The 24,554-nt window shown below is 31.6% G+C and overlaps 2 protein-coding genes and 1 pseudogene across 4 annotated transcripts in view; all 3 read left to right on the top strand.

Moving 5' to 3' along the window:
* Positions 1-557: 557 nt before the first annotated feature.
* On the top strand, positions 558-12,136 carry LOC131847760 (uncharacterized). The gene is made up of 10 exons (XM_059197407.1): positions 558-813; positions 1,717-1,851; positions 2,466-2,615; positions 3,071-3,776; positions 7,564-7,659; positions 7,960-8,169; positions 8,320-8,419; positions 8,702-9,013; positions 10,840-11,110; positions 11,832-12,136. The coding sequence occupies exons 1-10, from the start codon at positions 558-560 to the stop codon at positions 12,134-12,136; spliced, it is 2,541 nt and encodes an 846-aa protein (XP_059053390.1).
* A 297-nt stretch (positions 12,137-12,433) lies between these two features.
* On the top strand, positions 12,434-17,034 carry LOC131847759 (uncharacterized; annotated as a pseudogene).
* A 1,483-nt stretch (positions 17,035-18,517) lies between these two features.
* LOC131847619 (autophagy-related protein 2 homolog A) overlaps positions 18,518-24,554 on the top strand; it is a 31,948-nt gene continuing 25,911 nt past the window's right edge. For all 3 annotated transcript variants that reach the window (XM_059197227.1, XM_059197226.1, XM_059197225.1), the window contains exons 1-6: positions 18,518-18,775; positions 19,572-19,740; positions 20,143-20,283; positions 20,741-20,843; positions 21,497-22,084; positions 22,413-22,564. In XM_059197227.1, the coding sequence (XP_059053210.1) occupies positions 18,602-18,775; positions 19,572-19,740; positions 20,143-20,283; positions 20,741-20,843; positions 21,497-22,084; positions 22,413-22,564 (1,327 nt within the window). In that variant the 5' untranslated portion in view covers positions 18,518-18,601. The remainder of the gene's footprint in view (positions 18,776-19,571; positions 19,741-20,142; positions 20,284-20,740; positions 20,844-21,496; positions 22,085-22,412; positions 22,565-24,554) is intronic.

Below are 24,554 nucleotides of genomic sequence, written 5' to 3'. Positions count from 1 at the left end.
TAACCCACGAAAATAACAAAATAATGAAAACTTAAAAATTCATAGCTGGGTTCCATATGTTAATCTGTACTTATATATATAAATGTATTAATTAAACTAACTGTTTCACTTGGCTTTGCCTGTTTCAGGCAACACATAACTTCGAAATGTATATACATAATATAGTTTCTATAAAAAATCTATATATAATTTGAAGTCAAGTATCAAGTTGTTAGGTAATAGATACATAAAAAGCTTTAATTTTTCCAATTTTTACATATTTTGTCCTTCAAACTCTTGTTTGTATGTAATATTATCTTATCTGGGCTAACTTATTAAAATGAAATAGAAACAATCTACGTACTTCGAGAACTTGTTTATTTCTGAAGGAACCATAACAATAAATAGTTCCATTATAATAAACAAAACTTCATGTTTGCTTTGAGGATAACTCAAGATGCGCAGTGATGGTCATCTCTTCCATTATTGGGGAATAGTAGTAACATATTGACGTGTATTTGAAACAAAAACTTCAAAAAGCATTGTTTTATATTTACTTTATGTATAAAGTAGCAAAAATGAATTTAAATAATTCAGATTTCAAATCAAACGTAACATTGGACCAAGTGATGGAGTACTTTAATTTGAGTATAACAAATATAACGAATAAGAGTGACGTGTCACAAATTCACCTGTTCGATTTATATGAGGCGTATAGTACTAAAGAGAAGGAACAATTACTGACTTACCAGATCGTAGCGTACGTTCTGGGGACATTAATAATTTTAAGTAATTTGGTTGTAGTCGTATCCAGTGGACTGATATTAAAGAAAGGTAGGTATGTGCATTTATTCGATATTATTAAGTGACCAACGCCATTTTGAAAATACGAGATCAAATTTGTCTTTCTACATTTGATTTTTTCGGATATTACATTTTTACTCGTAGTGGTCAACATTTATGAGCTCTGTTCAATAATGGAATTAGGTCTCTCCAAATATGCCGGTGCTAATATGTATACTATATACTTCAAATTTCTAACACAATTTCAATAACAGTTAAAATAAAGGATGAGCAACATGCGGTAAATGCAAAAATTATATTTATTTATTCGATTTTTTCGCATCAATACATTATTATAAAATTATTATAATAAAATACTATGTTTTTCTGTTCTTTCCTTGTTTGTTTTTATTTTGCATTAAAATTTGTATATGCAATTTTACTTTTTCAAAGTTAAATCATCAAATCAAAATTAGAATTACAAATTAAGAAAGTAATTCGAATTTTGTTTATTATAAATAAAGTTTTGTAAATTGACGTGCGGCCCGCAAATATAAATTTGGCTCGTTAATTAAAAGGGTTGCTCACTCCTGGTTTAGATATTACAATATGTTATTTTATATCAATTATATACTTTGTAGTAGCGAATACCGTGATTTCTGCAATCAGAAATTGTGTAAACCACACCATTAACCCGCCATGACTCACATAAAGTGCTGTCACCACCCCAGATATTACATTTTAAGTTTCGTATTTTATTTATACTTATTACAAAACCTAAATTAATAAAATATACTCTCATTAATATTAGTTTATTGGGTTACAAGCACAGCACCTCGTGACTGCTGACGGGGCTTAAATATATGAGAGATATTTTTTTAATGTGGAAAACTATTATGAATATTCAGACTAATAGATAAGACAAATTAGTGCATTTATTTTCAATATTTTCAGGTCAGCAACACAAGAGCACATATCTCTTGCTTGGTAACGTGTCACTTGCAGATACTATTATTGGTATCTCAATCATCTTTGGCGCCACAATGGACAATAATATAAACTCTGATCCTCTGTGTATATTCCAACTAGGTGGGTATAGAATAACTGGAAACCTATCATAAACATTTTTCATAATCTATATAACAAATCATAATAATACAGGAAAGTCAGTTTGCAAGATACTAAACAAACAAGAGTTTCAATTTCTCTTGTATATATGTATCTTACATACAATTTTATATTCATTTTTCATTTATATGTATACCCCATCTTACATCAAAAAGGTTGTTAGTTCAACTAATAAAAAAAATATGGGCACACTGCTTTACGACCGATGGTCGCAGGTTCGATTCCTCGCACGGTACAAACATTTTGTATTCATGAGTATGATTGTTTGTATCGGTCTGGGTGTTTTCTATGTGTAATATGTATGTATTTACAAAAAAATATATATCTACGTATTTGTATCAGTTATCTAGTACCCATAACACAAGTTTTAGCTAGCTTAACTTGGGTCTAGATGGCGCTGTGTGAATTGTCCTGAGATTATTATTATTATTATTATTAATTTCTGACTGACTATTCAGTTTCATGTCATGTCAGCATCGACAGACATCGATTGACAACGATTCCATATTTTATATATCTAGGAACAGTGGCGACAGTATATTTGTATTATATATAATTATAAAATATGTTAACAGGTTTGCTAGTGTGTCCTACGATGGTATCAATTTTTAGCGTCGGTTTCATAGCCGTGGATCGATACATTTACATACTACATGGGTTATATTACCAGAGATGGTTCAACACTACCAGAGTGAGAATCGGCATTCTGTGCATATGGATCATAGGTAAACCCTAACAATTACGAATAGTAAATAAGTTGTATGTAATGAATATTTAACATCACGCCATAAACAGTTGCGAAACATTTCATTTGTTATTTTCATAATTCTTAAATGCTTTTCTTTAATTCTAACTATTTAGAAATTTGTGTTTAGTTAATTTAATTATAATTAGTTTTAAATTGCGACTGAAGCTGGGCTCAGATTGTGCTATCTATTTCTTTTGCAATAAATTGCTACGCATGACATAATTTGACACCGAATTAGACAGATTAATAAGTTACCCTAACTTCTTGTAAGTTAAGCCGATATTTCGATAAAATGCACAATCTCTGTCTGATATCGGCCCAAACATCAACTCCCAAATTGTGTCGTGAGTAGACCTGTAACTAATCGCAATTGTCAATAATAAATTTTATTTAATGTTGCTTTGTTTGTACGTTTACAATGTATTATTACAGGTATCACCCTCGGTTTCATGCCACTTACCGGATGGGTAACCAGAGAACTAAACAATGCTCCGTGTGTCTACATCGCTGTGTACCCTAGCACATTAATACTATTTAATTCTTTCATTAGCGTCATCCCTATAATACTTGTCGCGATCTTGTACACAATCATTTTAATTAAAGCTTTAAAGAATTTAACAAATTTAAAGACCGCGGAGAAAAATGTAAAGACAATAACAAAAACAAAAGAAAAACCTAAATTAAGAATTTATCGCGGCAAAAACAAATTAACTAATACTGTTTCAGTTAACTATCCACTTAGGAGTAACATGAACAAGTTGGAAAGAAGTGTTTCATTTAATACAAACTATGTCAATGAAAATTTACACAATGTACAAAAGAGTGAATGTTCAAAAGCCAAAAGCATCGATGATCTCACTGTTTCTAATGGAAATATTTCTGAAACTCTCAAATGCGATAAGACAAAGCAAATTGAGAGTGATCTAAACCAATCAGAATTTAGTATACACACGGTCGTATCAACTTCTTCGGACCGCAATTTGTCTTTAAGTAGTCTTACATTGAAACAAAAGAATGGATTTAAAATTACAAACCCTAAAGCTAAGGAGCCAAATAAATGCAGAGCAGTGACTGTAGTGATGTTAACTTCATGTAGTTTCATAGCAACGTGGATGCCGTTTTTTATAATTATGATATTGTACGTTCTTTGTGAAGAAAAAACAACTAATGTTCAATGTTTAAAACTACGTAAACTTCTCAATGGTCCGGTAGCAGCCCTAGCTTTTCTTAACAGTGTATTGAATCCTTTGATATATGCATGGTGGCATAAGGGATTTAAAAGATCACTTAAGACTTATTATATAAATTATTTACAAAGATGTTGCAACAGAAATAAATGTAAGGCGACAAAAAAAACAAACACTAGTAAGATTAATCAAATAAGTTAACAATAATGTTTTTGTACAGTAAGGTACGAAAATAATTGAGACGGATATGTGTAAGTCTGATACTAATTGTGACTTTACAACTTCATATTCATGTACAATTAATGGTACTGCTAATCATACACTCGTGATCATATTAAATGGAGCCATACGTGTTATTGGTAATTTTTTATGATTTAAAAAAGAAGGCGTGAACATAATGTAAACCTAGACTTATGAATGAAGATTTTGTGCGCCGTTTAATTACAAAAAGGATTAATTTCATTAAAAGCCATTAAAGTAAAGGTGGAGGAGGAGGTACCTACTCTGGTAGAGTAGGTACCTCCTCATACCTAAGTCCCTGTTATATTGAAAGTAGAACAACGGACTGCTTAGTTGTGAACCTAATGAAAGTCTCCTTTATGCTTTATTAGTTTATAAAAAAATTACCGAAGAGAACGTTTCCAAAAGGCTCTGTTGTAAATTAAGCTTTTTTAATATTATTACGTCTTTATTAATATTATTTATAACTAAAATAAATTACATGTAAGAATATTAGGCTGACTTCGTATTTTTTGTGTATGTATATTTCTTGGCATTACTAATAGATAACTTAGATTAAGATAATATAGAATACTTAAATGTTTTAATTGTCTCTAACTTGCCAATCCTAGCTCTTATTCGTAAGTAAATAACAAATTTTACATACAGTGTAACATATTTACTAAACTAGTTCATATTTTTTGCTCTATGTACTGAAATTATTTTCTATAATAGTTAGAGCTTATTTTCAATTTTTTTATTCGTATTTTTTCTATACCTAAAACGCGATCCTGTCGACATACAGTCGGACTGGTATTTACCAGTCCAACTGCTTGTCGACAGAATCGCTGTCGCTGCAGTCCATGGTCGTATAGGTACAATACCACTCCATCACCAAGTCCTTCTTCTTATTAATACATTCACCACTACGCTTTAATTTTGTGTATACGATAAATAAATTAAAAAGTTGAAATATTTCTAAATTTTTTACTGCAATAAGTAACACTTAATTATTATATTTTAATTCTCTATCTACCCAAGGTAATTTTTTGTTTATATGAGTATTTAGTTTTCCAATGTATACCTACTCTGCTTAGATAGATAGAGAACATTAGAAGGTTTGTATATTTTTTAAATTAAAGGTAGGTATATATTTTTCCCTTTGTGCTATAATTTTGACACTCTTTTATTATTTGCAGGAATATTTATCTCATGCTTACCAGCCATGGGATGGACAGGAAAGACATTCAGAGACTACCGATGTTGGTACATTGCTGTGTTCCCTCCATCGTTACTTATCATAGTTTCCATTGTCGTATTACTAGTAATCATAGTAGTTTGTGTTCTATATATTATTATATTACACAGTGCAGTAAAAACTGTGGATAAGATACGAGAGTTTAAAGAAAGTAACAGCATAGCGTTCGTGAATCGAGCATTTGAAGACGACTGTGGTCAAATATCGAAAACCACTGTGACAATCACAGTTTCAACAGTGACACAAGAGGCGGGTACCTCGATGGAGATGAGGAATACTAGTAAAACCAATATAGAGCAGAAACGTACTAAGAGTAAACTTAAAGAAAAAATTTCAAACATATCCCGTTCATACTGCAAAGCAAAAGCTCTAAATTCCAATCCTAGTAAATTGAAAGCAGTGAAAACTGTTTTACTGGTGACTTTCTCCTTCGTTGGTACATGGGCACCGTACTATGTAGCTGTCATTATTTATGTAAAATGTGACATAATGGTGCATGGCTATGATTGTATTCCATTAGAGATTTTAACTCTAGGACCGTTATACCTATTAGGCGTATGCAACAGCCTGCTAGATCCGCTAATATATGCTTGGAGACATTCTGGTTTCAAAAACTCTATCCGTAGAATGTATTGGAAATATATATGTAAAATTAAATTGTAGAATATTAGTTAACTAATACAAGTTATTATAATTGTAATACTATTAAATAATGCAATAAACAAAAAAGAGAGTACCATGTTATTTCAACCATTTCAGGTATGTTGTTAAAAAAGAATGTTCAAACAGTAAGTAGTAGAATAGAAGAAAGCAACTTCATAAAACGATAAGCTTTAATAATCGATAAGTTTAATGAATCAATCAGTCAAACACTCTTTAAAGGAAGAGTATTGAGTCTTTTGAGTATGTCTCTTAAAGTGAATTATGAAAAAGCGGTAAAGGAGATAATAGATAAATTTTGATAGAGATAGAAAAATTTGGTTTGCCAATTTCGCAAAGATCCTGACTTGAAGTTGGTTGAATGGATGTAAAAAATCAATCGTTTATCGTCCTAAGATTTGAATAAATACAAATTACTCGTATGAAGTAAAAATGTAAAATGTTTCGAAACGTATAACAACACTGACATTCCTAGAATAAATGCACAAAATGAGTATTAAAAATGTAGTAAAAATTGAACAAGACATAATATAGGTACAATTTGACATAATTGATCTTGTGAGAAAATCATAAAAAAATAATCTACTAAAAAGTTAGTAACTAGTAAATTACTAACTAGTAATATTGAAATATAAAAATAATTATAGTAAAATCTTGAGAATCTAGTGGTCCGTCATACATACAGAATGAAGAGAAAGTAGTGAGTTACAATCTAGCCTGACACTAAACAAACTGTGTGTTAATTTATATCTACAACTGACGCTCCGGTGAAGGAAACACCGTTAATCACCGCATATCAAGTGTTGTGATCGTCACGATGTAGATAGTTGACAATGACTCTGAAAACCCCATATTGTATGTGTATGTATAATAAAAACAAATTGAGCATCTAGTCATACCAAATTACTCGGAACAGACAATATTTTGGAATAGTAGTGCATGCATTACAAAGATGAATTGCGAAAACATGACAATTACAGCAAAAGAACCAAACAATTGCAGTGCCATAACTGTGGTAATGTTTGGTAACTTCGTTTTTTTTTACTGGTACTTTGTTACCTTTCTTAATAATTGTTATTCTCTATGTGATTTGTAATGTAGAACTAGAAACTCCAACATAAAAAAGAACTGATATTACTTATCTAATATTCACTTTTATGATATTTTATATTACATTAGCTGACACACGCAACTTCATCTACATCACATTTTTTTCCTTTTTTTCACATTTTTTATTGCAGCTCTGCTCATTAGTCGTTAAGATAATGGTATATAGTTTTTCTACCTATTCTACATATCAGTAGTATCAGACATCCAAAACTACAAACTATATAATATATTATTTATGAAGAGGCATAATATATGGCTCTTTATAAATAATATAATACCTATAAGGTTACTACTAAAATAGAAATTACAAATTTATCACAGTACCATTATTCTGATTTTATGCCTAATGACTACTGCTGGTGTCACCCTATAATGATATATCAGCATTAACTGTAATAACATCAGCTAATTATATTAAATCGGATTATCTAAAAATATAATTATCATTTTGATAATTCGACGTATCAGAAAAGGATTCAGTTATAATGAAGTTGTATATGCCATTCATTAGTGAAAATGGGTCGACTACTGGGGTCTCTCCTATTTCTAATAGCGGCAGTTTATGCTCGCCATGAGCAATATGAAGGGTAAGTTTCTACAACTGTAATTAATTACATATTGCTTATTTACTTTTTTAATAGATAATCTATTAAATTCTTTAAAGAAATTAGTGGTTCTATTATTTAACTATTTTAAAACTGTTAAAGAATATTATGTAATTTACACGTACCATATTATTATTCCAGATTAAATAATAATCAAAAGCAAATCGATGATTAATTTCTTTTTACTCTGTTGTCACTACATTGAACTTGATTAATAAAGTTAGTAATATATTTATATTTATAAATTTCTAACACAAATTATGACAATATTTTTTTCTTCAGCCACCAATTGTATAGAGTGGGTGGCCCGGCTGACGAAATAGCATATTTGGAAGCAAGTTTAGATCTAATATCAATTACCCCAGCAGAACGTTCTATTTCTGGTAAACTTGAAGTTCTGGTAAGACTTTCTCCTGAAGTAAAGGAACAATGGCTACAATATTTTGATGAAAGGAGTATGCCGTATACGAAAATAGCTGACAATCTTGCAGAGTAAGTTTATTCATTATTTTAGCGGATTAGAAATACGCATAATGCAAATATTTATCTGATGATCATATTAAATCGATTTCAATGAATTTGAGTATTTTTTTAAATATTCAAATTAATACAAAAAAATAAAATATTATTATTCATTTTCAGTATTCTTCGGGACGAAGAAACCAAGATTCAAAGTGCAAAGGCAGCTGCAAAACAAAAAGGACGTTCGATCAGTTGGGACACCTACTATAACTACGAAGAAGTACGTATCAAAATTAGAAGTCTATATTTACCTATTTATTTAGAGAATGAGATTTCCTATTACATCTAAATAATAATAACTAATACTTCTAATAGTTTCTTGTAAATAAAGCATACACCTCCCCTATTAATGTTAGTAGTTGAACAAAAACAACTCTTGATCACGGCTCACTAGCCGTTATTCACCATAAAATTATTTGTGTTAACACCAAGTCAATACATGTTAATAATGTGTACATGAAAATATAAAAATTAAACTATTTAAATATTGTTTACATTTTAGATCAATGCGTATATAGATGAATTGGGCGCTGAATATCCTGAGTTAGTGACCGTCATCAACGCTGGTTTGAGTTACGAAGGCCGCCAAATCAAATATGTCAGAATTTCCAGTACAGGTTTCGAAAATCTTCAAAAACCCGTAATCATCATCGATGCAGCCGTTCACGCCAGGGAATGGGTCACAACACCTGTAGCTTTATACATCATTAACCAGCTGGTAGTTGATATCGTTGACAGACAACTCACGAATGAGATCGACTGGATTATCATTCCTTTGGCCAACCCTGATGGCTACGAGTTCTCTATAGAAGTAGTAAGTAATATTAGCATTTATTAAGACATAAAAATTATTCTACACTAGTACCATGGAGGAGACTATTTGTAATGTTTCATGTCTACTTTCAAGCGGTGTTCCCTGAAAACCATCGTAATTAATTCCTAACTTAAAGCTCATTTTATGATCCTGGTGCCTCGCCAATGTACGCCGTTAGCGTAAACAGTTGCACTATACTATTTATTAAACATAGATACCAAGCGCTTTATATATATCCCTGATACACTTATTTGGTTACCATACCATCACGATTATCTTGACGGTAGCTTTCTTACTTGTGTGTGTATTGTATTGTTCTTAAATTATACCATACCTAAAAAACATTCCTTTTAATTTATTTAGTCCAATAATTGATTATGGTTTTACTTGGACCTCTTACTCGTTAAACAGGATGTTATTCGGTTTTTATGTTTAGTACCACGGCCTATATTCAACGTCTTTATTTCTTCTGTACTATCATTTCCTCCTTTTGTTCTATTCCCTGTTCCAACGGGAATAAAATTACGACAACCTGAGCCAAGATTCGAACCTAGTGGTGCCCTCAGACTAAATTCGTATTAGGCTGGAGTTCAAGTCCTTCCTTGGTTTGTGGTGCTTCCTACACTGGAACCAATTCTTCTCTAGTGCAGCGATAAAGCCCAGCTGCGGACAACCGCATTAGTTAAAAAAAGAACAATGAAATGACAGACCAAGAAATATGTAGCTTAACTAAAAAACGGTAACGTTTTTTGAGAAAGTGTCATCAATATTGTTTGTTAGAGCGACCGAGATGTTATATAAGACAGTTGCTAGTTTTATATTATTTTTAAATATAGATTACCTCTATACGTGACTTATTAAGAAGAAACAAGGGTCAAAAGGATAAAATTCTATAATAATGTTCGTATTGTATGTAACCTTGTACTAAATCTTGGAAAATCATTCTTATGACAGATTATTATACGTGCCTTAAACCCCGATTTATTCTCAGATTAAAATAAATCCGATAAAACACAAGTTAGCATTTTAAAAATCAATCAATACGGATAATTTAACTTCTTAATTCACAGAAATGCATCAGCGGAATACACTTCGTGCTTGTGTTAGACGCATATATAACACTATTATCCCGTGCCGTTTTTAAATTTCATTATAAACTGTATAGAAAACTATGTTCAAATAATATTGTAGCATTAGTGAATTATCACGATGTTATATTACATAAGCGAATAAAGCAACAGATGGATAATAAGATAAACATATAGTCTATGTCATATGAATACATTTTATCTAATAATTCACTTGCCACTGATAAATAAACAGGCTTAATGTATTAAAATATTAATGTAAGGATTATCGTTAAACTTATCTGAAATTAAATGATATTAACTGTTAATATTAATCCTGTTAATATTATTAATGTATTTTGCTATTCTCCTCTGTAGTAACCATTTCTTGTTACCCGCGACTTCGTCCGCGTGGAATTTAACTTTATTTTTCTATCTCGTAAATAAAAGATTTTGTCTAAAATTAAAGTAGCCTAAGTTATGCCTTATTACATCAGCTACCTGCTAAAAAAAGTCCATAATCGGTCCAGCCATTTCAGACATTAGCCGGAACAAACAAACAGACAGATAGTATCGTATTTATATTCATATGAATGTAGTAAAAAACGGTCATTTCAATATTATAAACAGACACTTCAATTTTATTTATATTTATGAACTTAAATTTCTTTGTGACATTTAATTTTTTTTTAATTTCTATAGAGATATATATATATATTCATTTTATTAATAACTACTTTCAATAACTAATTTTCTCAGGATCGTATGTGGCGTAAGACTAGGTCATTGGTCCCCCCGAACACTGAAGCCTGTCCTGGCGTTGACGGCAACCGCAACTTCGACCACCACTGGGGGACGAACAGCGCGGCAGCAAACCCTTGCGCCATTACATTCGAAGGACCAAGCGTATTTTCCGAACCAGAAATCCGCATCATCAGAGACGTAGTTTATCAACAGCTCTCTCGGGCCTCACTGTATATTTCACTGCACAGTTTTGGCAACATGTTCCTATATGCTTGGGGCAATAATGGTAGGTGCAATGATAAGTAAGAACTTTTTAGTACAGTGGTTTTACCTCGACTTATTGTTAGATGGAGTATTCGTCAGTTCAAACCTGTACAACAAATTTTGTTTGTCAATTTTATGGCTGACTCTCCAGTTTTTTATGGCAGACTCTCCAGAGACGGCGGTTACTTCACCACCTGTCACATTGCATTTAAATATAACGAGTGAAATATAGGCTTATCAAATATTACGTCAAGTACTAACTACTTCGACAGTTGACAATGTTTCTATTTACTCCATTTATTGTTGTTCTAGATATTACGTTAACAAATCATTGTTATTCTTCTCTATTTACTTTACTCTTTATTTTACTTTATAATTAGATACAAAGTGAGCAGAGGTGGACTTACCTCTAATTAAGATCTCTTCCAATAAATGTAACACATCGTGCCAACAGGAAGCAAGAGAATGAGTCATAGTAAATCCAGAGATAATCCGATAAAAATCAATAAATTATCATTATAAATTTAACTAAACTCATAAAATATATATCCCTGAATAAGCAGATAAATAATTACTAATGTGCATTTCTTCAATAAATTAGGTAACATTTTCAATTACCCTGCAGTTCCATTAGACTATTGTTACGTAACTCTGCAACTATCAATCAATTGTGCACTACAAGTTCGATACTGGAATCTATATTACACGGAAACCCTACGTAATTAACAAACACGTGTTTACAGGTACTCTGCCGTCGAATGGTTTAAACCTTCATCTCGCCGGCGTTACCATGGCTACGGCCATTGATGAACTAGCCCTGAATGAAGCCCCAAGATACATCGTGGGTAATGCTGCCAACGTGTTGTATTTCACCACCGGCACATCCCGCGACTGGACTCGCTCTGTTGGAATACCGCTCACATACACTTTAGAGTTGCCCGGCTACAGTTACGGTTTCCTCGTTCCACCGGAGTACGTTGAACAAATCGTGACAGAAACCTGGGAAGGAATAGCTGCCGGTGGTCATTTTATTCTCTCTGATTTATAATTATGTATTCTAATGTATTAATATAGCTGCAATATAACATAATACTTTTTTTTAAATATTTCGTTACTATTCACGACCGCTTTGGTTTAGCGGTTTAAAGTTAAAAAAGTTAGTTTCTTATGAAACTGACTGTTTAATGAACTAGGACACTGAGTATATACATTACTGACTGGTACTTATATTCGGACAGTAGACGCAACGTAGCTAACTTTATGTTTAGAATACTTGATACAATACATGTTTGCATATGATTAGCAAAACAAATATTCATGTCTAAAGAATATATTTTGCAAAGATATGTCTGCATCGTAGGTAAATGAAACCAAATACAAATACTATGACGATTTAAATTATACATCTGTAATTTGGAAGTATTATACCTAGTGTAGTGGCTGAATGAAAAATTACCTACTCATTCATACCTATAACAGCGTCTAAAGAGAGAAGAGAAAAGTAGAATGGACCAGGATATTCACAATTTTCAATTCAATAATAAATATCTATCTATTTATCTATCAATCCATGTGTATTAAATAAATATTATACTTGGCGTCACTTTGGTATCTATTAACTAATGCCGTATAAATATAAGTAGGTAAACCCGTATAGTAGTGTTAGTTACAAATAAATTTATAAGTAAAAAAAAATATCACTTCGATTTTCTTACTAAATACCTTTTCACGATATCCCCTGATATTCCTGAAACTATGTATTACATGGCATCATTAGCCCGCTTTTTAGGTAAAAATATTTATATATCTAACTGGTTTTCAAAAAATAAGACTGGACACAAAGAGAAGTTTCAATGTGGACAATTATTACAAACTTTTAATAAGAATTTAAAAACCCATTTAAGAATCGTTTAATATGCCAACTCTACAAACTGAAAGTGCATATAATTTCCGAACCTCGATTGTTAAGTATACCTAGTGTTTATTAGTCATACCAACACCGTGAATACCTATTGTACTTAGTTAGATGATGAACTGCATTAAAACGCTTTCGATAATTGTTCTAATAATATTAATTCGAAGCACGTATGAAATTAGATTCACTCGGACAATACAAGCAGTGGGATTTCCTTTCTACAAGATGATGTTGACATTGGGAAGTTGTAAAGGTATGTAAGTAAGTTAAGTAGGTACCACCTTACCATTTGCTGGTCGTCCTTACTAAGAATACATAATGTTATGTTATTTGTGCCACAGATAACATAATATTATCTGTGCTAAGAATAATAACGTCGTTGCATTGTCTAATTTAATAGTTTATTTATTTGAATAACGAAACAAACAATTTTATTTTTATAACGTATATTCTAATTATTATTTCTATTTTTTTAGAACGACTACTATTTATCGATAACAAAGTGTGGGGAAATGTAAAATTAAACCGCATATTTGATATTTACTACAAAAGTAGTGATCGTAAGTATTTTTAAGTTAACAAAGAAGGAACGAGCTTATGTATCTTTTATATGTTTGTAAGTATTAGGGATAGATAAAATTATCAAGTCAGCCCAACAAATACCTTATTGCTAACAATTCATCACTTCCAGCACAAGTTCCCTTCGTAAACCATTGCAATTGTTATTATTAACTGATCTTCTTCGATGCAAAGGAGACTCTTAGTAATGTGGACAAATAACCCCACTACTGACAATGTACCATGTCAGATTGACCTCCACGCAGTTCCCTCTGGAGACCATCGTAGTAGAGTGTCATAAGCCGAGATGGGCTAACTGATCCATAGTCTAACTTCATGCCCATTTTATCATCCTCCACTGATGTCCCGCCAACATAGGGGAAGGGAGGGCAAAATGGAAGGTCTAATTTTGAATGGAAATAGTAAAAAAAGTATTTAGATTGAAATTTTTATTTTTATCAGTCTTGATATACAATTTAGTAAAAAATAAACTTATAAACTTTAATTAATAATATTTGGTAGAAAATGAATTACGATCCATAAACACAGACCCTGAGATTTTCCATTTTGCCCTTACGTTGTAGGCAAAATGGAAAGCTTATGTGGGCAATATGGAATATATAAGATAAAATTAAGATTGGCAATTAACACATAAGAAACAACCATCTTCTGCATCAGTGCACATCTCATGCGCCCATCCACAACACGAAGGACATTGTAACCAGTCTTCTATGGGTGGATGCTCGTACTTTTCTCCACAAAATAGACAAAATACATCTTCTTCTCCAGTTTCATTCTTATTATTTGCTTCTTCGGTTATTTTAGTGTTTTTTTGTTTTCCCTTCCCTTTTCCTATCCCTTTCCCCTTGCTTTTACTGTCAGATTTTAGTTTGTTATTAGAACATTTATTTTCTTTTCCCCTAATGTCTTGTTTTAAATCTAATTTTGGTATCTTTTTCAGCTCATTCTTTTTTTCAACCAATGTTTTGAAGGGCGAACTGGTTAAAATCTCTGACTTTTGACATCTATTTCTACGCTTTTTTAAAGTAGAAGTTACTTTTGGAGAAGGCAGTATTTTTTTTGGAGATATTAAAATTTGGCAAGATGTGGATGGCTGTTCAAAAATAATGCAATCTACTTCCTTCTCGAAAGTAACTTCTTTTTGTCCAGTCATGCCAACGTTTTTATCTATCTCTTCTATGCTATCTATCTCTGCATTACATAGTTGTTCGGTAACGTTGTTTATTTCTGGCGTAGTAGTGTTTACTGTAATGTCGTTGGTCTCGATATATACATCTTTTGATTCACAACCGTCTGTCACTGCAGGGTTCTCATTAACCATGACTGAATCGTCTTCTGCAATGTCTGAATCGATAGTTTTGGTAACTGGGGTATTTTCATAAACGGAAGCAGGCGCAAAATCCAAATCAGAAAATAAATTTCTATCATATGGGAAAATTCCAGCCTTCTTAAAGCCGCTAGTTGCATTTTGCACGGTGGCACTTTTTTCATAAGCAGTGCATACCAACCTGGCAACATCAAACTGGGTTACTCTTCTTCCAGGATGATTTTTTTGGAAAGTGTCAATCGTCTGTTCAAAAGCTATTTTTAATGAACGATAGACTGACACGTCTAATGGTTGGAGCTTGTGGCTTGTGTGTGGAGGAATGCTGACCATAATCACATTTTTTCCCCTTGCTAAGTTTAAGGCTTCCAAGTTCTGATGAGTAGTGTGATTGTCTAAAATCAATAAGACTGGTTTATCTGCTGTTGGTTTTGTTTTCTCAATAAACATTTGCAACCAATTGTTAAAAGTGCTATTATTTATCCAGCCGGAGTCAGAGCACCATGCTTGAGAGCCGTTAGGAGCACCGTCCAAAAGGCGCTCATTCATCCTTTTTCTTTGTCCAAATATAAAACAAGGCGGAATAAATCGACCGGTAGCACTGCATGCGCAAATTACAGTAGTAAGTTGTCCCTTTTCCGCTGTAGCAATAACCCCCACTTGCCTTTTGCCTTTTACAGAAATTACTCGTGGGGGTCGAGAAGCGCTCGTTTTGACACCGGTCTCATCCATATTGTATATGTCGTCAGGTCTCGTCAGAAATTGATGTTGTGACATAACGTCCCATAGGTTGTCATAGAAGTGTTCTACCTGAGTACGATTAAAAGCAGAGCAGCGAGCTAAAGCAGTGGGTTCTGGCGTTCGGTACGTTAATTGGGGGTGTCTTTTCATAAAGCCGTCATGCGAAATATTATTTAATTTCGCCACCTCGTATGCTAATTCTTGCAGGCTATTTTTCGTTAACCCATAAAACAGTGTGTCACGTTCAATAGCAAGATCACAGATCTTCTGCTCAAGCTCTTTTGAGAAAACAGGCTGAAATCTACCTAATTTTTTGGAAGCGTCACATTTTTTTATGTGACGATGTAAAGTACCGATGGGAATTTTATACTTCTTTGAAGCTGAACTTATTGTTGAAATTTGTGCTTCATCCATGGCCTTCCGCATTGTTTCTTCTGACCAAGATCCTCTACTAGTCTTTCTTATATATTTGTAGACCATCTGAAAAAAAAATGCTCAATTAAAGATAGAAATTAAAATAAAAAATAACATTCACTATCACGCAGGCAAGATGGAAACATTTCCATCTTACCCTAAATTCAGAATTTCCATCTTGCCTTTACACTAACTGTAATAATAATATTGACATATCGAATTTCTAGTACTAGTTTTATTTAAGTAAACGCATTGATTCAAATACTTGATTTATAATAGATTACTACAGATAAAACAAAAAAAATCATATTACTTACATTTTTCAAACAAAGTCACTGCAAAAATCTGTGGTTTTTGTAATAATTCACGGTTAAATAAACAAACGACGCGTACACATCAATGGCTGCTGTGAAACTGACTAAAATTCGCCCGTTAAGGCGTCGCGGCCGAGTGTCTCTGTGTGCGTGGCGATGCTTGAAATAGATTACTTTATTTGGTTTTGTAGGTAGTTTCCATTGTGCCCTCACCTTCCATCTTGCCCTCCCTTCCCCTAAACCATTAACGTAGGCGAGTGCATTATTTCATTACCATCCATAAAAATCACATCGACCTTCCACTGGTAGATAATAAATACCGGCACAGTTCACTATATAAAGACTAATCCATCTGAGGTTATATTTGTAAGCATGTTTTTTATTTATAATGAACAATTAATTACTCATTTCTAGCTTTTATCAAAGTATCAAGAGTGGACATCAAGATAGTTTTAAACAACACTGACTGCTTTGCACAATCTGAAACTGGAGTTGGTTCGTCTGAATTTTCCGCAATATTATATTTACCTTTAAATTCAGGAGTTGTTCTTTACAATTTAAATATCTTTACCTGTAATAAGGACGCACCTTCAACTTCAAGTAAGGCTGACGAAGAATATGACGAAATTAGACGACCCTATTTGGAATCACATAATTGACAGAGATATTTTGTAATATACATATTTATTAGTTGAGGGTCTATAGTATTTATTTAATCGAATTAGGTGTTATTTTGCGGAAGTCCATTTCACTACTCGATGGATTTATATTATTTTGTTTAATTCCTACAATATAATAGTTATAATATAATTGTAGCGGAATTAAACAAAATAATATAAATCCATCGAGTAGTCTATAATATTTAATTCATTAACTACTAACTATCGAGCAGGTCGGTGTAGTTCAATCCAGTGATTGGGTCCCGATCCCAACAAGTGTTCCGCTATGTCTGATTTACGTGGATCGTTGTTTTTAATAGCGTTTATATGTTCAGCAATGCGACGGGCTATTGTTCTTTTTGTCTGTCCGATGTATGAGCTCCCACAACTACAGTCCACCTTATAGACTCCAGGATGTTGTAGAGGAAAGTTGTCCTTAGGTGAACGTAACATTTGCTTTATTTTAAGACAGTATCTACAGAGTATTTACTTAATATTGAGAACTCAGCAAATAAATATAAAACGTGGTAAGATCCCGTGATTTTTACTAATTATACGTATGAAGGCTGATGTAACATATATAGAGTTTAAAAGAAAAAAATTGTATTAAAATTATGAATAAACAATAATATCTCTAAGACTTTGTCTATTATTTTAGGTAGAGTTCTGAATTACTAGCTAAATCTCATCATCACAACAATACAACACGTGACACGTACGTCGGTAGGTAGGTATATATAAAATTAATATTGTCTAATAAAAAATAAGCATTCCTAACGACTATTAATATAAACATAGACTGTGATCTTTGATTTCTTAGTTTTTCAATATAAAAAGCTGCTCTGTCTCTTTACACATTTATCTTTTGGTTAGTACTAGGTACTAGTCTTTGAGTCATGTTTTAGTACCTTGTCATATTAAGAAATTGTTTCTATTAAAGTATCCCATATTTGTCAATAACGTCATTGTAACAAAGTAGTATGATTAACAATATGTAAATTTTTTTCTTTGAGAATCACTAGAATATTGGCAGAAATTGTAGATATGTATATCTATTAATATACTTTTTGCGACACACGCAGTAATTGACGTACGGGTATACTGAGAGCAATATATAATAGCAATATATAAAATTGGTAGAGAGCGATTATTTTGTTTTGGGGATATAATAAATATATATTTATTTAAGATGAAATTTTATAAATGACAAAAATATATACTCTTTATGAATATAGTTAATCAGTTATTAATACTTAGAATTAATTATATATAGTATATAAATATATACGGTTGTATACTAAACGCGTAAGTTTAAAAGTAATTTTATATTTTATTCTGTCTACGCTAAATGCAAATTTTTTACGATATAATAGAATTTGACAGTGACAGCATAAGACCAAACAAAACGACATATGTCAAAATCAACACTGACATTAAGTAGAACGGAACGTCATGTTTATTTACGTTCTCAGTTGCGAGTCAATTGAACGTAATCACAATCACAAATTCACAATAGTCATTATACGCACAAAGCAAAAATTTTCAGTGTGATGATCTTAAAAAAGTTATGAAAATGTTGTGGTATCTGCCATGGTCCGAGAGCATCAAGAAGAGAGCTTGCAGGTATCTTCTCCAGCGTTACCTGGGCAATTTTCTCGAACAGAAGCTAACACTGGATCAGCTGAGTGTTGATCTCTACAATGGAACAGGCACGGTTTGCGATGTTAGCCTTGATTGCGATGTAAGTAATATGCCTAAATATATTTCTTAAGCATATGTATAAACATAGCCACATTGTAGCAACTTAATTTAGTCCTTTCAAAGTATCGTACACTTGCCAATTCGATGTGCGCAATAAATAAAATAACACGTGCGTTTATCAATCACTAGAACAAAGGAACATAGTTAAAAATATTCATACTTTAATATTATGTTGTAATAATAAATAATATCAAAATTTAAATTAAACAGAAAACACAACTTTCATTGTTGTTATGTTCTCAATTATTAGTACACGCACGAAAAAGTTATTCCAGATGTTGTAAATACCACAGATAGTAATAGTAAATTTACCACTTTATGCAGTAATATAATTAACTTTAGAGATATTTGTGTATAAACAATTAATATATATTGTATATTAAAAACAATCAACCTGATATGAATATGTTTTTATTTACTTGTGACAAAAGACATCTTAAATAAAATTTTCCCTTTTTAAATAAAATTTTCTAAAATATTCACTTCACTTTCAGGCAAACTTACTATACTCGTTTGGTTGGTAAAAAGGCTTATTGGTCTTACTTGCTGAAATAATAATTTTCAGTTCTAGAATTCCTTTAAATGTACAACACAATTCTATATCAAATATGTCTTTTTAGTAATGTGCATCAAACTTAGTACAAAAATATGCTATATATAATAAATAGCTTCATAACTACTTTGTAACTTTTAATAACTTTAGTTAGTTATTCTTTTTAATTATTACATGGGTATTAATAATATTCTTTGGATTTTTATATAACTGAAAATTTTAGGCACTAAATAACCTTGGAGATTCTCAGAACTGGCCACTTGAAATAGTTGATGGCCATATGCAAAAAATCACAGTCACAATACCATGGTCTACATTGTTAAAAGATGACTCCATTGTGGAAGTTCATGGCTTGTCACTCACCGTTCAACCCAAAGTACGGACAGAACCAGGTAAAAATATGGGAGTTTCTATGTTATCAATACTGTATACTGGCATAATTTATTACATAATGAAAATATTACCAAATAGGTGAATCTACTATATTTATCCTACCTTTGACATACAGGCTGATTATCATCAATTGAACCATGTATTAAATGTGCTTGCTTACTAATATTTATATCCTTATTTAAAACAGAAAATAGATTTAGTAGGTATTATTAATACATTTTATTTAGTCTCATTTACATTAATTTATAACATTAAATATAATAAAAAAAGTTGGAGAAAATTGCAATATTGGAACTCTTAACAAGATGGTCTGATAATGTTTTACTTCCATATATTTCTTAAGCTTATCACTACATATAATCTTAAAATATTACTTGATGTGAAAATCTTTCTTGGAACAGCATCATCAATGTTGGAGTCTATGTGGTCTTCTATGTCCTCATCCATGCAGCTGGCTGCAGATTGTCTCCGTGACGAAGATGTACCACAAGAGACAAATCCAGTAGAGGGCATTGAAATGTTTGCCCATGCTATTGACTCAAGTAAGGCTCCTGACAATGACAAGTGTCAATAAATTATTATGAGATCCTACTAAGCTATCACATTTAAATTTAATTCTGTTCACCAATGTCTTGATAGAGACCTTTTCATTTTTCAATACTAATACATCTTTAGGATAACTTAGCAAACAAAATATCACACAACTGATACTTTGTTTGCAAAGTTATCCTAAAGATGAAAAAGAGTGCTGATACATTCTTTTGTAACTCCATTATCATATATAAATAACAGCAATATATATGTACCTAATAAAAGTATATTTAGTACTTAATGATAATTAATAAGTTTTCTTAAAGTGGAAATTTTGATGGAGTATTCTTAACATATTAATTTAAAAAGTATTAAGAATAATACTTTTTAAATTAATATATAAATATCAGAATATTTTATATCTATGAAGTATGAAATACATTAAGAAAATGCCTAATCTCTTTTCAGTTTTAAGCAGAGTGAAAGTTAAATTTGTGGACACTAGAATAAGACTTGAACATGTTCCTAAAAATGGTGATAGAGGCATTGCCTTAGATATTCATATACAAAAGTAAGTATTTACATTTGTACAATTAAATACAACAGTAGGAAAAGAAGAATATGCCTTTACAGGAATAATTTTATATTGTTTTAAAGTACATATAAGTTAAGAACTCAACAAACTATATTACTCATTTGTTCTCATATTGATAATTATAATAATTAGTCATTCAACTTTAAGTGGTTAGTATAATATTCAAGTTGAATTGACATTTTGTCAGGGAGGTCATTTTAATATATGTAGCGAAAACTATGCTAATTGCCTATTTTATAGTCAATAAACTATGAATATATGTTGCATATCATTATTCAAATTCGTAACTTCGTTTTATGCTACATATATATTGTATAGTCTGTCCTAATATTGTTATAAATTTTATTTTTAAATTATTTAGCCACTGAAATCACTCACTTCCTTTTCGTCAATATTTGAAAATGACCTTTAAGGGGATGGTACTATGATATATTTTCCACACATGCAAAACTGCGAACAGAACCATTGTAATTTAAATAATAATAATGAGAAGGAATCACTCTTGGAATACAATCACCCTTCATTGCCTTTGGCCCATAATCGTTGATATGACATTACTACCCCAATATTACCCTTCAAATTTCTAAAAGTTTAATTATAACAAATGAGTTATGTAATATGATTTCTAGAGTTGACTACTTTGATGAGGCTGGAGAGGAACCCACGCCAGAAGTGACAGATCCAGAAAAACCTAAGACTTACATTGTCGCTACATATACAAATAAAAAAATCAGATTTGATGGTGTCACATTCTATACAGACGAGTTCCCGTCTAAACTGCGCACTATGGCTCGCAGTCTTATAATGGAGAAATCGACTTCGTCGCAATTAGACAAATCAGAGTCTTCACAAATTGACTCAGCTGATATTAACTTCCAGAGCACTATATCTGATGTATTCTATGAGACTAGAAGTGTTATATCAACTATAGAATCAGATCCTGTCAAAGAAGTTGATATGGAATATAATGTACAGACTGAAACACGAGGCGCAACGCCAGATGAGAAGACTAATCAACCGGAACCTATACTGTTTGCTAAGCTTACGGGACACCAAGAGTTAGCGCTTAAAATCAAGCATACAGAAGAGGCTGAGGGCCCAAAAGTCGAAGTCAAAATGCTGCTGGGTTCATTCATAGTATACATAACGCCAAGACAACTACACACATTAATCGAGCTTATAGAAGCTGTAAATGAACCTCAACTAGAAGACACAAGGTAGTTTTTATTAATTATTAATCACTTGTAAAAATATTAATTGTGCTATTATCCTAATAATATTTACTATTTTTTTTTATAATTACTATTACTTCGTTGGTCCAACACTCCGCTCTACTTTTGATGGTCACGGGTTCTATTCCATGCACGGTAAAAACATTTGTATTCATGAGTATAATTATTTGTATTGATCTGGATTTTTTGTCTATGTTGTGTTTGTATTTCTAAAAGAACATATGTAAGTAGTAATTATCTAGTACACAAATTCTGCTGAGGTCATTGCAGCGTAACTGCTTTATAATAAAATCATACATAATACAATTTACAGCAACATACCGATGCGACCAAGTGGTGTAAATGTCCAATGTAAACCTATGAAGCGGGCTGATTTTCAACTCATTGAGGCGCAATTACTGGGCAACTTGGAGAAGCAGAGCACTAAACCTCATGGAATGAGTGGATGGTCAGGACCCAGTTATGGTATGGAATTAATATTTAATTGTACTAAAACTACACAGTGTATTTAAACAATGATGAGGAAGGGAACATTGGGGATTGTTAATAATATGTATTAACAACCCCATTGCTATCTATGTACCATGTTAGTTTAATCTCCACGGGTTTCCCCCTCAAAACCATAGTGATAAATTCCTGGAAAAAATTCCTCATCGGAAACGCAAAACCTTTATACCTCTTTTTATATTTTGTAATGATATCTATTTAGAAATTAGGAGGAGCTTGCTGGCTACTTTAGTAGTCTCGGCTCTACACGCACATCGGCCTAAATGAGAGGCTAATTTCAAAGAATAGAGTCCACATTACATTACTATATAGACATTTCTAAAGATAGCTATATTAGCAAATTACTGAAGAGGAAGAATGCAGGTAAATGTAATAGGTCAATACTCCTTAGAAATTAATATACAGGAAGGTAGGACTGTCTGCGTGTGTTATGTTATGGCAGTCTGCCATATGTTCAGCTCAGAACAAGGCATAGCTGAAATTCGAAATATCATTATCTGATCTAACTTTGCATGATAATTTGGCCTTTGATATAATTGTTTAATTACGTATAATTAATTACATTTGTTAATTAATATCATCATAGCCCTGTCTTTGTACTATTGTTTACAACGTATTATGTTTCTCAACTAATCTGCATTTACCGTGATAAAAAGACTTATACCACTTCCTTTCAACCGAAAGCCACAATAGGGATTCTTAATTCGAAGATATTTCTTAGAATATAGGTATAACACAATATACTCAACTACTAATACTCAACTCTTCATTGAAACTGAACAAATAGTGATGATTTGCGATTGATACTGAATGATTCATAAACTTGTATTTTTTTAGAACTAAGTATATTTACATCAGTGGCACTCAATGAGGAAATAGCCATTATTATTGCTAAAAGTTGCATATAGATGGCGTGATTGGTATCGATGGAATTCTTCATAGTTTTGCAAACGTTTTAAAAAACAAAACTGTGTTTTCAAAATAGTTTAATCCATTTATAAAAAAATATATATACATGTTAAAATGAAATAATGCGTTTAGGAAAGTAATTTTCATATATTTACTCATTTTGTTATTTTCCAGTACTTAATTACACTTTAATCAGTGCTAATACGGGGCTCAATGTTTTCAAAATGCTTTCATAGATGGCATTGTTGTCATTTGTATCGGCCTAATTAAATGTCTTTTTTATATTTTCCAATAATAAGCACTTAATATATTATTATTGTAAATTAAACATATAAAAAAAGTTTAAGTAAATTAAAAATAGCCGAACAAGCAAATAATACTATTTCCAATAATACTTATGTATGAAGTGTTGTCATATTAAAAATAAATACATGTATTATCGATTTTTTTTAATAATCGATAACAGGATTTTATTACAGCGCATTATTCGATGATGCTTTTAATGAGTCGTTGTGAACAGTAAATTTTCATTATTTTGTATTAAGTATAGCAGTATTCCGTTTCAAAGAACGGAATATAGTAGTACATTATTAGTGTCGTTGGTTATTTACATTTGTACTGAAAAATCGATTACATAATAATTTAAAATATCGAGTACGAATCGTAGCTGTCTTCGAATACTGGCAACTGGTAAGATTAAAATAGTTTAAAAAAAGAGAGAAATCGACCCTAACTCGAATACCATAAAGTTTATTTTCCTTTCTCATTAATATCATAGCAGTTTGTTTTTAACTTGCGTATGACTCTGTGGTATGATGTTTAACGTGTATTGTTATTGTACGGTGCATACATTTCAAAAATTATATTTTAATGTAGGTACAAACATTTCTTTCATACATTTCATACATGTCAAAAATATCTTTTAATGTAGGTACATACATTTATTTCATACATTTCATACATTTCAAAAATGAACTTTTTATGTAGGTACATACATTGTTTTCATACATCTCATACATTTCAAAAATTATATTTTATT

Source organism: Achroia grisella, unplaced genomic scaffold, assembly GCF_030625045.1.
Source record: "Achroia grisella isolate CSIRO2021 unplaced genomic scaffold, CSIRO_AGI_Agris_v1 utg540, whole genome shotgun sequence".
In the NCBI taxonomy this organism is placed as follows: Eukaryota; Metazoa; Arthropoda; class Insecta; order Lepidoptera; family Pyralidae; genus Achroia; species Achroia grisella.
This window is presented reverse-complemented; position numbering and strand designations above follow the sequence as displayed.

Bases quoted from the DNA above. Each gene is read 5' to 3' on its own strand.
- LOC131847760 (XM_059197407.1), top strand. From the start codon at position 558: ATGAATTTAAATAATTCAGATTTCAAATCAAACGTAACATTGGACCAA. The intron at 1,852-2,465 runs GTGGGTATAGAA...ATATGTTAACAG, and splicing joins TCTGTGTATATTCCAACTAG to GTTTGCTAGTGTGTCCTACG. The intron at 3,777-7,563 runs GTACGTTCTTTG...GTTATAATGAAG, and splicing joins TTTTTTATAATTATGATATT to TTGTATATGCCATTCATTAG.